Raw genomic sequence first — 14,227 nt, forward strand, 5'->3', positions numbered from 1 at the left:
CCAACTTCCCACTGAGTGTCTGTACTGGGACAGCCAACAGATAACTCAAATTTAACACTTGCAAGAATACATGAATTACCTTTTCTGTCTGTTCATTCTATATTCCTTATCATAATTAATGGTGATGTCATCCTTCCTGTCATCCAAGCTAGGATCCTGTTATCTTCAATTCCTATTTCTCATCAACCACCATCCAATCCCTTAAGTCCTATCTACTCTACCTTCTAAATTTTCTCCTTTCCACTCTCCGTCACTGCTTTAATTCAAGTCTTCCTGGGGGCCACTGCAGGTTTCCTAACTGGTCTCTAGTCCATTTCCCATGCCACCATCAGACCTATTTTCTAAAAATCATGTCACCCGCCTGCTGACAAAATCCTTTAGTGATTACCCACTGCCTACAGGATAAAATAAAAACTACTGGCTCTTCATGACCTGTCTGCTACCTGCTACCTGCTCCACCATTTTCCCATAGAGCCTATTCTCCAGCCAAATGGAACTATTTGTGGATCCCTAAATACATCACACTTCTTTGTGTTTTCTTGCTTTTGCATGTGCTACTTCTTTTGCCTGGCATGCCCACAGCACATCACACATTGCCTTTATTCCTAAATGAAATCTTCCTGAAGTCACTCACCTGCAAGAATCTCTCTTTCCTCTTATTCCCACAGTATTTTGTACCCACCACTATTGTGCCTATTGGTTTTCTCTCTCTCTTCTCCTCTCACTCCTCTGGAGGGGTCCTTTCAGGTAATGAGCTCATAGTATCACCAGCACGTGATACATTGTTAGTACTCAATAAATATTTGTTTTAGAAAAAGTGAATTCAATTTATACATACCCTAGAAATGATACTTCTTTATACAGACAGGCCATGTTAACAACTCTCCGAGGGGGACCTCCAAGACGGCGGAGGAGTAAGACGCGGAGATCACCTTCCTCCCCACAAATACATCAGAAATACATCTACATGTGGAACAGCTCCTACAGAACACCTACTGAACGCTGGCAGAAGACCTCAGACCTCCCAAAAGGCAAGAAACTCCCCACGTACCTGGGTAGGGCAAAAGAAAAAACAGACACAAAAGAATAGGGGCGGGACCTGCACCTCAGGGAGGGAGTTGTGAAGGAGGAAAAGTTTCCACACACTAGGAAGCCCCTTCACTGGCAGAGACGGGGGGTGGTGGGGGGAAGCTTCGGAGCCACGGAGGAGAGCGCAGCAACAGGGGTGCAGAGGGCAAAGTGGGGAGATTCCCGCACAGAGGATCGGTGCCGACCAGCACTCACCAGCCCGAGAGGCTTGTCTGCTCACCCGCCGTGATGGGCGGGGGCTGGGAGCTGAGGCTCCGGCTTCGGAGGTCAGATCCCAGGGAGAGGACTGGGGTTGGTGGCATGGACACAGCCTGAAGGGGGCTGGTGTGCCACAGCTAGCCGGGTGGGAGTCTGGGAAAAAGTCTGCACGTGCCGGAGAGGCAAGAAACTGTTGTTTTGTGGTGCGCGAGGAGACAGGATTCCTTCCCCGTCTGCCGACAGAAGGCAGAGCACCGCCTAAACGAGCTCCAAAGAAGGGCATGAGCCGCGGCTATCAGCTCAGACCCCAGAGATGGGCATGAAACACTAACACTGCTGCTGCAGCCACCAAGAATCCCGTGTGCAAGCACAGGTCACTGTCCACACCCCCAACCCCCCAGGAGCCTGTGCAGCCCACCACTGCCAGGGTCCTGTGATCTAGGGACAACTTACCCGGGAGAACAGATGGCGTGCCTCAGGCTGGTGCAATGTCACACTGGCCTTCGCCGCCGCAGGCTCGCCCCGCATTCCAGTTATAACTACCGTACCCCTCCCTCTCCCCAGCATGAGTGAACCAGAGCCCCCTAATCAGGCGCTGCTTTAACACCATCCTGTCTGGATGGGAAAAGATGCCTGAAGGCGACCTACACACAGAGGCACGGCCAAATCCAAAGCTGAACCCCAGGAGCTGTGCGAACAAAGAAGAGAAAGGGAAATCTCTCCCAGCAGCCTCAGGAGCAGCGGATTAAATCTCCACAGTCAACTTGAGGTATGCTGCATCTGTGGAATACTTGAATAGACAACGAATCATCCCAAATTGAGGAGGTGGACTTTGGGAGCAACTGCAGACTTGGGTTTGCTGTCTGCAACTGATTTGTTTCTGATTTTTATGTTTACCTTAGTTTAGTTTTTAGCACTTGTTATCACTGGTGGATTTGTTTATTGGTTTGGTTGCTCTCTTTCTTTATTTAAATTATTTTATATTAGTTTAATAATTTAAAAAATTTTATTGACTGACTGACTGATTTTCCCTTCTTTTTTTCTCCCTTGTCTTCTGAGCCGTGTGGCTGACAGGGTCTTGGTGCTCCAGTCTGGTGTCAGGCCTGAGCCTCTGAGGTGGGAGAGCCGAGTTCAGGACACTGGACCACCAGAGACCTCCCAGCCCCATGTAATTATCAATCGGCCAGAGCTCTCCCAGAGATCTCCGTCTCATTGCTAAGACCCCGCTCCACCCAGTGGCCAGCAAATTCCAGCGCTGGACGCCCCACACCAAACAACTAGTAAGACAGGAAAACAACCTCATCCATTAGCAGAGAGGCTGCCTAAAATCATACTAAGTTCACAGACACCCCAAAACACACCACCAGACGCAGCCCTGCCCACCAGAAACACAAGATCCAGCCCCACCCAACAGAACACAGGCACCAATTCCCTCCACCAGGAAGCCTACCCAAGCCACTGAACCAACCTTACCCACTGGGGGCAGACACCAAAAACAATGGGAACTACAAACCTGCAGCCTGTGAAAAGGAGCCCCCAAACACAGTAAGTTAAACAAAATGAAAAGACACAGAAATAAACAGCAGATGAAGGAGCAAGGTAAAAACCCACCAGACCAAACAAATGAAGAGGAAATAGGCAGTCTACCAGAAAAAGAATTCAGAGTAATGATAGTAAACATGATCCAAATGCTTGGAAATAGAATGAAGAAAATACAAGAAACGTTTAACATGGACCCAGAAGAAAAACAATGATGAACAACACAATAAATAAAATTAAAAATTCTCTAGAAGGAGTCAATAGCAGAATAACTGAGGCAGAAGAACGGATAAGTGACCTGGAAGATAAAATAGTGGAAATAACTACTGCAGAGCAGAATAAAGAAAAAAAAAATGAAAAGAATTCAGGACAGTCCCAGACACCTCTGGGACAACATAAAATGCACCAACATTTGAATTATAGTGGTCTCAGGAGAAGAAGAGAAAAAGAAAGGGTCTGAGAAACTATTTGAAGAGATGATAGTTGAAAACTTCCCTAACATGGGAGGGGAAATAGTCAATCAAGTCCAGGAAGCACAGAGAGTCCCATACAGGATAAATCCAAGGAGAAACATGCCAAGACACATACTAATCAAACTATCAAAAGCTAAATACAAAGAAAAAATATTAAAAGCAGCAGGGAAAAGCAACAAATAAAATACAAGGGAATCCCCATAAGGTTAAGAGCTGATCTTCCAGCAGAAACTCTGCAAGCCACAAGGGAGTGGAAGGACATATTTAAAGTGATGAAAGGGAAAAACCTACAACGAAGATTACTCTACCCAGCAAGGATCTCATTCAGATGTGATGGAAAAATTAAAACCTTTACAGACAAGCAAAAGCTAAGAGAATTCAGCATAACCAAACCAGCTTTACAACAAATGCTAAAGGAACTTCTCTAGGCAGGAAACACAAGAGAAGGAAAAGACCTACAAAAACAAACCCAAAACAATTAAGAAATGGTAACAGGAACATACATATCGATAATTACCTTAAATGTAAATGGATTAAATGCTCCAACCAAAAGACACAGACGGTCAATGGATACAAAAACAAGATCCATATACATACTGTCTACAAGAGACCCACTTCAGACCTAGGGACACATACAGACTGAAAGTGAAGGGATGGAAAAAGATATTCCATGCAAATGGAAATCAAAAGAAAGCTGGAGCAGCAATTCTCGTATCAGACAAAACAGACTTTAAAACAAAGACTATTACAAGAGACAAAGAACACCACATAATGATCAAGGGATAAATCCAAGAAGAAGATATAACAATTGTAAATATTTATGCACCCAACACAGGAGCACCTTAATACATAAGGCAAATGCTAACAGCCATAAAAGGAGAAATCAACAGTAACACAATAACACTGGGGGACTTTAATACCCCACTTTCACCAATGAACAGATCATCAAAAATGAAAATAAACAGGGAAACACAAGCTTTAAATGACACATTAAACAAGAGGGACTTAACTGATGTTTATAGGACATTCCATCCAAAAACAACAGAATACGCTTTCTTCTCAAGTGCTCATGGAACATTCTCCAGGACAGATCATACGTTGGGTCAAAAATCAAGCCTTGGTAAATTTAAGAAAATTGAAATCGTATCAAGTATCTTTTCCGACCACACTGCTATGAGACTAGACATAAATTACAGGAAAAAAACCCTGTAAAACATACAAACACATGGAGGCTAAACAATACACTACTAAATAACCAAGAGATCACTGAAGAAATCAAAGAGGAAATCAAGAGATACCTAGAAACAAATGACAATGAAAACACAATGACCCAAAACCTATGGGATGCAGCAAAAGCAGTTCTAAGAGGGAAGTTTATAGCAATACAATCCTACCTCAAAAAATAAGAAACATCTCAAACAACCTAATGCTACACCTAAGGTAATTAGAGAAAGAACAAAAAAACCCTAAGAGTTAGCAGAAGGAAAGAAATCATAAAGATCAGATCAGAAATAAATGAACAAGAAATGAAGGTAATGATAGCAAAGATCAATAAAACTAAAAGCTGGTTCTTCGAGAAGACAAACAAAATTGATAAACCATTAGCCAGACTCACCAAGAAAAAAGGGGAGAAGACTCAAATCAACAGAATTAGAAATGAAGAAGTAACAACTGACGCTGCAGAAATACAAAGGCTCATGAGATTACTACAAGCAACTATATGCCAATAAAACGGACAACCTGGAAGAAATGGACAAAATCTTAGAAAAGTACAACCTTCCGAGACTGAACCAGGAAGAAACAGAAAATATAAACAGACCAATCACAAGCACTGCAATTGAAACTGTGATTAAAAATCTTCCAACAAACAAAAGCCCAGGACCAGATGGCTTCACAGGAGAATTCTATCAAACATATAGAGAAGAGCTAACACCTATTCTTCTCAAACTCTTCCAAAATATACCAGAGGGAGGAACACTCCCAAACTCATCCTACGAGGTCACCATCACCCTGATACCAAAACCAGACAAAGATGTCACAAAAGAAAACTACAGGGCAATATCACTGATGAACACATGTAAAAATTCTCAACAAAATACTAGCAAACAGAATCCAACAGCACATTAAAAGGATCATCCACCATGATCAAGTGGGGTTTATCCCAGGAATGCAAGGATTCTTCAGTATATGCAAATAAATTAATGTGATACACCATATTAACAAATTGAAGGAGAAAAACCATATGATCATCTCAATAGATGCAGAAAAAGCTTTCGACAAAATTCAACACCCATTTATGATAAAATCTCCAGAAAGTAGGTATAGAGGGAAACTACCTCAACGTAATAAAGGCCATATATGACAAACCCACAGCCAACATCATTTTCAGTGGTGAAAAACTGAAACCATTTCCTCTAAGATCAGGAACAAGACAAGGTTGCCCACTCTCACCACTATTATTTAACATAGTTTTGGAAGTTTTAGCCACATCAATCAGAGAAGAAAAAGAAATAAAAGGAATCCAAATTGGAAAAGAAGAAGTAAAGCTGTCACTGTTTGCAGATGACATGATACTATACATAGAGAATCCTAAAGATGCTACCAGAAAACTACTAGAGCTAATCAATGAATTTGTTAAAGTGGAAGGATACAAAATCAATGCACAGAAATCTCTTGCATTCTCATACACTAATAATGAAAAATCAGAAAGAGAAATTAAGGAAACAATCCCATTTACCACTGCAACAAAAAGAATAAAATACCTAGGAATAAACCTATCTAAGGAGACAAAAGACCTGTATGCAAAAAACTATAAGACACTGATGAAAGAAATTAAAGATGATACAAACATCTTCCCTGCCAGGAGGCAGAACATTAGACCTTCCCACTCTGAGCCTACGCAGGACAAAACCTCAATAAACTGGACTGTACATGCAAAGGCAACTTGTGTTAATAAAAATTCTCTTAATTAAGAAAATGCCATTTGTTGTTTTCAAGTACTTAGAACAACAGAAACCAGTGTCAACAGAGGGTATGGACTGTTTTAATGAAAAAGCAAAAAAAAGTTTAATGAGCACTCTGTATGCAAATAAATTTTGCTAAAGTTTTTTTTTTTTTTTTGCGGTACGTGGGCCTCTCACTGTTGTGGACTCTCCCATTGCGGAGCACAGGTTCCGGACGCACAGGCTCAGTGGCCATGGCTCACAGGCCCAGCCGCTCCGTGGCATGTGGGATCCTCCCGGACCGGGGCACGAACCCGTGTCCCCTGCATTGGCAGGCGGACTCTCAACCACTGCATCATGAGGGAAGCCCGCTAAAGTTTTTAAAGAGAAAAAAAAAAAGACAATACAAACAGATGGAGAGATATACCATGTTCTTGGATTGGAAGAATCAATATTGTGAAAATGACTATACTCCCCAAAGTAATCTACAGATTCAGTGTCCCTATCAAACTACCAATGGCATTTTTCACAGAATTAGAACAAAAAAATTCACAATTTGTATGGAAACACAAAAGACCCCGAATAGCCAAAGCAATCTTGAGAAAGAAAAACAGAGCTGGAGGAATCAGGCTCCAGGACTTCAGACTATCTTGCCAAGCTACAGTAATCAAGACAGTATGGTACTGGCACAAAAACAGAAATATAGATGAATGAAACAGGATAAAAAGCCCAGAGATAAACCCACACAAATATGGTCACCTTATCTTTGATAAAGGAGGCAAGAATATACAATGGAGAAAAGACAGCCTCTTCAATCAGTGGTGCTGGGAAAACTGGACAGCTACATGTCAAAGAATGAAATTAGAACACTCCCTAATGCCATACACAAAAATAAACTCAAAATGGATTAAAGAACTAAATGTAAGGCCAGACACTGTAAGACTCTTAGAGGAAAACAGAGGCAGAACAGTCTATGACATAAATCACAGCAAGATCCTTTTTGACCCACCACCTAGAGAAATGGAAATAAAAACAAAAATAAACAAATGGGACATAAGGAAACTTAAAAGCTTTTGCACAGCAGAGGAAACCATAAACAAGATGAGAAGACAACCCTCAGAATGGGAGAAAATACTTGCAAACGAAGGAACTGACAAAGGATTAATCTCCAAGATATACAAGCAGCTCATGCAGCTCAATATCAAAAAAACAAACAACCTGATCCAAAAACAGGCAGAAGAACTAAATAGACATTTCCCTAAAGAAGATATACAGATTGCCAACAAATACATGAAAGGACGCTGAATATCACTAATCATTAGAGAAACGCAAATCTAAACAACAATGAGGTATCATCTCTCACCAGTCAGAATGGCCATCATCAAAAAATCTACAAACAATAAATGCTGGAGACGGTGTGGAAAAAAGGGAACCTTCCTGCACTCTTGGTGGGAATGTTAATTGATACAGCCAATATGGAGAACAGTATGGAGGTTCCTTAAAAAACTAAAAATAGAACTACCATATGACCTAGCAATCCCACTACTGGGCATATACCCTGAGAAAGCAATAATTCAAAAAGAGTCATGTACCACGATGTTCACTGCAGCACTATTTACAATAGCCAGGACATGGAAGCAACCTAAGGGTCCATCGACAGATGAATGGATAAAGAAGATGTGGCACATATATACAATGGAATATTACTCAGCCATAAAAAGAAACGAAATTGAGTTATTTGTAGTGAGGTGGATGGACCTAGAGTCTGTCACATGGAGTGAAGTCAGAAGGAGAAAAACACATACTGTATGCTAACACATATATATGGAATCTAAAAATTAAAAATGGTTCTGATGAACCTACGGACAGGACAGGAATAAAGATGCAGATGTAGAGAACAGACTTGAGGACACGGGGATGGGGAAGGGTAAGCTGGGACGAAGTGAGAGAGTAGCGCTGACATATATACACTACCAAATGTAAAATACATAGCTAGTGGGAAGCAGCTGCATCACATAGGCAGAGCAGCTCGCTCGGTGCTTTGTGACCACCTAGATGGGTGAGATAGGGAGGGTGAGAGGGAGATGCAAGAGGGAGGGGATATGGGGATATATGTATACATATAGGTGATTCACTTTGCTACACAGCAGAAACTAACACAACACTGTAAAACAATTATACTCCAAAAAAGATATTAAAAAAAAATAAAAGAAAAAAAAGAAAACCTCTCCCCTACAAAAGAAAACAAAGTCGGTAGGTTGTAAAAATCAAAGTTGCCAGTTCTTAAAGCTTTAAAAGATAATAATGAAAAAAAAGATAACAATGCCTGCACTTATGGCTTGCATCTGTTCATTAATCCAACAAATATTTGTTGAAGATAATAGTACCTACCCTTGGTATCTGCCAAGTATTAGAAGTTTCTACTTTTCACCATAGTGACCTGTTTTTGCAAGCTTTCCACACCAACTAGTCTGCTCCTCCCTTCTCTACAAATGGCAAAGGCCTTCATGTCTTGAAGTCCACTTGTCAAAAACCGCCAAGAAATGTATACAAGTAATTTATACTTGATTACACCTAGAATACGAAAGTATTCACTGAGTCAGGTCTTGACCTGTTAATCTTCATAGTTCTGATTTTAGAAAAAAAGATTTTTTTTAAATTACAACCATCAAAAAACCAGGCAGTTTCTTCTGAGTAGAAGATCCCTCAAAATCACAACAGGCCCTAACACGGACTTGAGTTTGTTAAGGATGCTTTGAGAAATGAGTCAAAAGGGGCAATCAAGGAACTCCCCAACATGCAGCCTCCTTTCCCACCTCCCCGCCTCCCCCCACCTGCCACAGCAGTAGGCCCTCCATTCCCCGAGGGGAAAAGTTTGCCTGGCAAAGCTGCTTGTGATTTTTTTCACCTTTGTGGGGTTCAGAGAAGCTTATGTCCTGCTTTCATCAGGTTATTCCAGGGTTGGGATAGCCCTACCACTTCATCCTTGGTCCATCCCTCCCCTTCCTTCACACAAATCAGCTCTCTTGTCAAGTTACCCAGCTTCCCTTAATCCAATGTCCATCTTCTAATTCCTTTGTACCAAGACTCAGAAATTTATATTTTATATTTTTCTTTATTTTAGCTACTCTTTAATAATAAGTTCATACTATAACCTCTCTGACCTCTAACACTTCTTCCCTAATAGTGGTTACATATTACACAGTTCATAAAAACCCCCCTCCTATTTGGATATTAAAAAAAAAAAAAAAACAAGGAAAAGCCTCATTCACATAAAACAGAGGAAGAAACCCAGTAAAACGCATAAAAGAATAATCTGCTTTTTATTTAGCCCTCCTGTTAAAAAAAAAAAATCTAGCCTTCTCCCAGAAAAAAAATTAAAAACATCCTAACTTTACTTCTTTCTTTCTAAAAGCTCAGAGTATTTTTTTAATCTTTTTTCAGTAGGTAGAGAAAGGTGTTATTCTTCCATTAAATAGACAGAGCAACTGAGCCCTCAGTTTGATTGGGACCAGCCAATTACCCTAACTTTTCACTTAGCTCTCTTTCATCTAAAAAAGTATGACTGGTTCACCTTTCCTCTCTCACCTGAAATAATCTCTGAAATTGAGGATTTGGGATTTTGCTGGTTGGAAATAAGTCTTCAATGGTGCCCTCCTCTTCATCTTTCTTCACCAAGCTCATGGAGTCTATCAAAGCATCAACAGCACTCAATTGCGCCTCTAAGACAAGGATAAACAGAGCAGCAAAAGGAAATAATGATTACCTCCATTAGTCTCCAAAACAAATGCTTTCCATTCACAGCTATTCACAGCAATACTGGCAGGATATTCAGTCCTGGCCCTGCCAAAAATACTCTCTAGTTATGCAAATCATTTCTTTACTTGAGCCTCGGTTTTCTTATTTGCAAAGAGAGCTATTTAGAGTAGCTGGTCTTTTAGGTACTTCCCAGCTCTAATGAACTTTTGATAGTGGAATATCCTATCAAAAGCAAAAGAGTTTGTTCAAGAAAAATGCACCGGAGCCATACAAAACCCACCTTCCATATGCTAATTCAAAATACTCAGTATTCATTGAGTTGACATTAAAAAAACTGGTAACTGGCAAAGGAGAATAACATTAAAAAAGAAAAGGAAAATGCCTTTGGAAATGAAGCATTAGCTTTATAAGGATTTAACATTACCTGTATCAGAGTATACCAACTTAACAGGAAGACGCCATTGGACCAGAGTGAGTGGATTCCTTTACAGTCTCCCCAAGTCAGAATGAGTTCTTTCCTCTCACAAACCTCATGGCGCTAATCACACAGACCTGCGTGCATGTCTTTTTTTTTCAATCTTTTTTTAAATTGAAGTATAATTGATCTACAACACTACGTTAGTTCCAGGTGTACAACGTAGTGATTCAATATTTCTATACATTATGAAGTGACCAACATGATAAGTCTAGTTACCATCTGTCACCATACGAAGTTATTACAGTATTACAGACTATATTCCCCATGCTGTACATTTTATCCCTGTGACTTATTTATAACTACAAGTTGGTACCTCTTAATCCCCCTCACCTATTTCACTCATCCCCTTACTCCACTCCACTCTAGCAACCCCCCAGTTTGTTCTCTGTATCTAAGAGTCTGTTTCTGTTTTATTTGTTCATTTGTTTTGTTTTTTAGATTCCACATTTAAGTAAAATCATATGGTATTTGTCTTTCCCTGTTGGACTTATTTCACCTAGGTCCATCCATGTTGTCGCAAATGGCAAGATTTCATTCTTTTTTTATGGCTAAGTAATACTCCATTCTGTGTGTGTGTGTGTGTGTGTGTGTGTATCACATCTTCTTTGTCCATTCATTTATTGATGGACACTTAGGTTGCTCCCATAACTTGGCTACTGTAAATAATGTGGCAATGAACATAGGCATGCATATATCTTTTTGAGTTCGCGTTTTTGTTTTCTTTGGGAAAATACCCAGAAGTAGAACTGCTGGATCATATGGTAGTTCTAGTTTTTAATTTTTTGGGAAACTTCCATACTGTTTTACATAGTGGCTGTACCAATTTACATTCCAACAACAGTGCTCAAGGGTTCCCTTTTCTCCACATCCTTGCAAACACATGTTATTTGCTGTTTTTTTGATGATAGCTATTCTGACAGGTGTGGTTTTAATTTGCATTTCCCTAATGATTAGTGATGCTGAGCATCTTTTCATGTGTCTGTTGGCCACGCATATGTATGTCTTCTTTGGAAAAAAGTCCTGCATACATGTCTTACACCACTCCATTCAAATTCTAAGGATCTTGAGAGCAGAAACATGACGTCCTCTTCTTTATGTCTAATACCAGATAGGAAGCAAGTTCTCCCCGATAAAAATCTACCAAGTCAGTGAAAACAACACAGCCCAAAGCAATGTGGATGAAAGGCAACTCTCCCAAAAATGCTTCTACCTAAACTGCCACGTGTAACTTTCATTCTGCTGATTCATACAGCAGTTCAGCTATTAAAACCGAAGTGCTATTTTGGGATCATTCAGTCACTAGGCAAAAGGCGGAAAAGAGTAAGCAGTTCCTAAAAGTTCATTATGCTTCTATTCTTCACCTTTTCAAACATCCCTTTTGGACAGCTATTATAAAATGAACGCGCATACAGATATTTATCATGAGACATTTCTATCCCATTTTTGGAGTTTCCAAGGGAGGTTTCAGGCACCATCTCAAGCTGACTACTGCAGGGTCCACCCGGTAATAGGAAGCAGGTGGTACCTGTGCAGGTGAATATTTGGTGATTTCCATCTGCTATGACAGGCTAGTATCAGGCCAGACTACACTGGCATTACACACCCCTACATAAATGCTGACTTGGGAAATATGCCAAACAATTTTAATGATCCGTTTTTCCAATGGAGCAAATGCAAACAAAAATGTCACAGAACTCACACAATATAAAGCAACAGATCGAAAAATATTTAATGTTTTAGATCCTGAGTGATATATATCTATAAGGTAATCTCTCAACAAAGTTCTCTTCTTTAAATGTTCTTCTCATTTAAAGTTTGAAATTACCACGAGGAAGAGACAGAATACTGTAACACGCTGGCACTCTCTACACATTCAAGTCCATGCCTGGTTCCACGTGATGCAGAGAGACTCATTTCTGGAAGGTAAAGATACAAGCCCTAGGGGCCCATTTGATTCTTAGCTTTTGCCCTGCACACTGCTCCCAATGTACAGAGGGCACCCAGTTCTGAGACTCACCTCACAATTCCCTAATCCTACACTGATGCAGATTTAAACTTGTCAACTAAAACATCTACTCATCATTCTGTGTTCTTTTTGGTATGTTCTCTACATTCAGCCCACTGGTATATCTTACGATAACTGTCGTAAACTGAGATTTCTGGAAGACAGGATCTGTGTGTGTGAGAATCACTCTGGGTAGCACCCTGACATTTGCAGCCAGATGCTTAATAAAGACCTCTTCTCATTAAGCTCCCAGTAACTCCTGGAACAGGACTTGCACTGATAATGTAAACTGTGAAGAAAGGGCAAAGAGAAAAGGGCATCTACAGCACTGTCACTTTTTGGTTAAAGTTACATCATATTTTACATAGGACTCTAGTCACAGGTTTGATTCCACATGTCAGTTCACTTCAGTAGAGGGCAAACCTTCTGCTCACAATTAAAGAATGTACATCCATTTCCAGCAAGCTGCTCCCCAGATACAAGCTTTAAGTCAGAAGGGGGAAACTAGACAACATTTGGAGCAAACCTATCCCTGCTACTGGAAAAAAATCACCTTCATCATTACCATATATGAGTGTGACTGGAATCCAACTACAGTTGACCCTTGAACAACGTGGGTTTGAACTGCTCAGATACACATATATGTGGATTATAAGTATATATGTACATTACTACACAATCTGAGATTGGTTGAATCTGCAGATACAGAACCATGGATACCGAGGGCCAACTGTAAAGCTATACGTGGACTTTCAACTGGGGGGAGTGGTGCCCCTAACCTCTTCGTTGTTCAAGGGTCAACTGTAACTCCACCCTGTGAAATCCTAGCCCCAAACCATGACTAAAGGCAGGTGATTTCCCCAAAACAATCTGTGTTTAGAGCCAATCAGTGAGCAAAATGGAAATAAACTCACCTGTGGGAATGCATTTCCTATTATTTTTCAAGGATGAAAACATGTACTGCCGCAAGTCTTCCATGAAAGGCAGCTGTACGTACACTAAACACTAATGAGAAAGAGTGGAGGTAAAAACAGAAACAACCAAATTAATGGAAAAAATTTAAAGTTGATCTCAAACACTGTGAAAGTGGCACAACAAAAGGATTTCAAAAATCAGACAGCTCAAGTCTGGGACATGGAGAATAAAGTGTTCCGATTTCTGTGATTAGCTGTACACAACTGCAAACAGTACAAAGAATATTAAACATAAAAGAAACGCTTAAAAGAAAGACTATCAAAGAATACCTACAAAATGCATGACCAACACAACAAATGAGAGAGTCAAGGTGACTGGCAAGCTGATGTGGAAGTCAAGATATCTGCCTTCTCGTTCCATTTCTGCTACAGTGAGTTCCCTGAGAAACGGGAAATGGCGAGGGATCTAGACCTGTATTTTTAAACAGGAGAGCCCTAGGAAAACGGAACTTCACCAGGATCACAAGAAAATCACACCCTCAACCTTTATCCACACTAAAGGCTGTTGTAGAAAGGGAGGTAATCTGTACTCGCTTTAGGTTCTGAGAAGTCAAGAAGGATGAGAATGGAGAGAAGGTCCCTGGACTGGGCAAACAGAAGATCACGGTTAATGTTTACTGATTTGATTTAATAAGAAGCTCTTTGCATCCTCTTATAATTCATGTCCTTTCACTGCATCTGAAAGTGTGGTTCACAGACCAGCAGCAACAGCATTACGGGGGAGTTGGTGAGAAATGCAGAATCTCAGGACCCCACCCCAGACCTACAAA

The 14,227-nt window shown here is 40.5% G+C and overlaps 1 protein-coding gene across 1 annotated transcript in view; it reads right to left on the reverse strand.

Annotated features, from left to right (window-relative positions):
- The window catches only part of XRCC5 (X-ray repair cross complementing 5), a 94,908-nt gene that overhangs the window by 52,717 nt on the left and 27,964 nt on the right, over window positions 1-14,227 (reverse strand). Inside the window, exons 12-13 of the mRNA XM_060016146.1 lie at window positions 13,398-13,488; window positions 9,830-9,963 (exon numbers count right to left, since the gene is read on the reverse strand). Of these exons, the coding sequence (XP_059872129.1) occupies window positions 9,830-9,963; window positions 13,398-13,488 (225 nt within the window). The remainder of the gene's footprint in view (window positions 1-9,829; window positions 9,964-13,397; window positions 13,489-14,227) is intronic.

Source organism: Delphinus delphis, chromosome 7 (genome assembly GCF_949987515.2).
Source record: "Delphinus delphis chromosome 7, mDelDel1.2, whole genome shotgun sequence".
In the NCBI taxonomy this organism is placed as follows: Eukaryota; Metazoa; Chordata; class Mammalia; order Artiodactyla; family Delphinidae; genus Delphinus; species Delphinus delphis.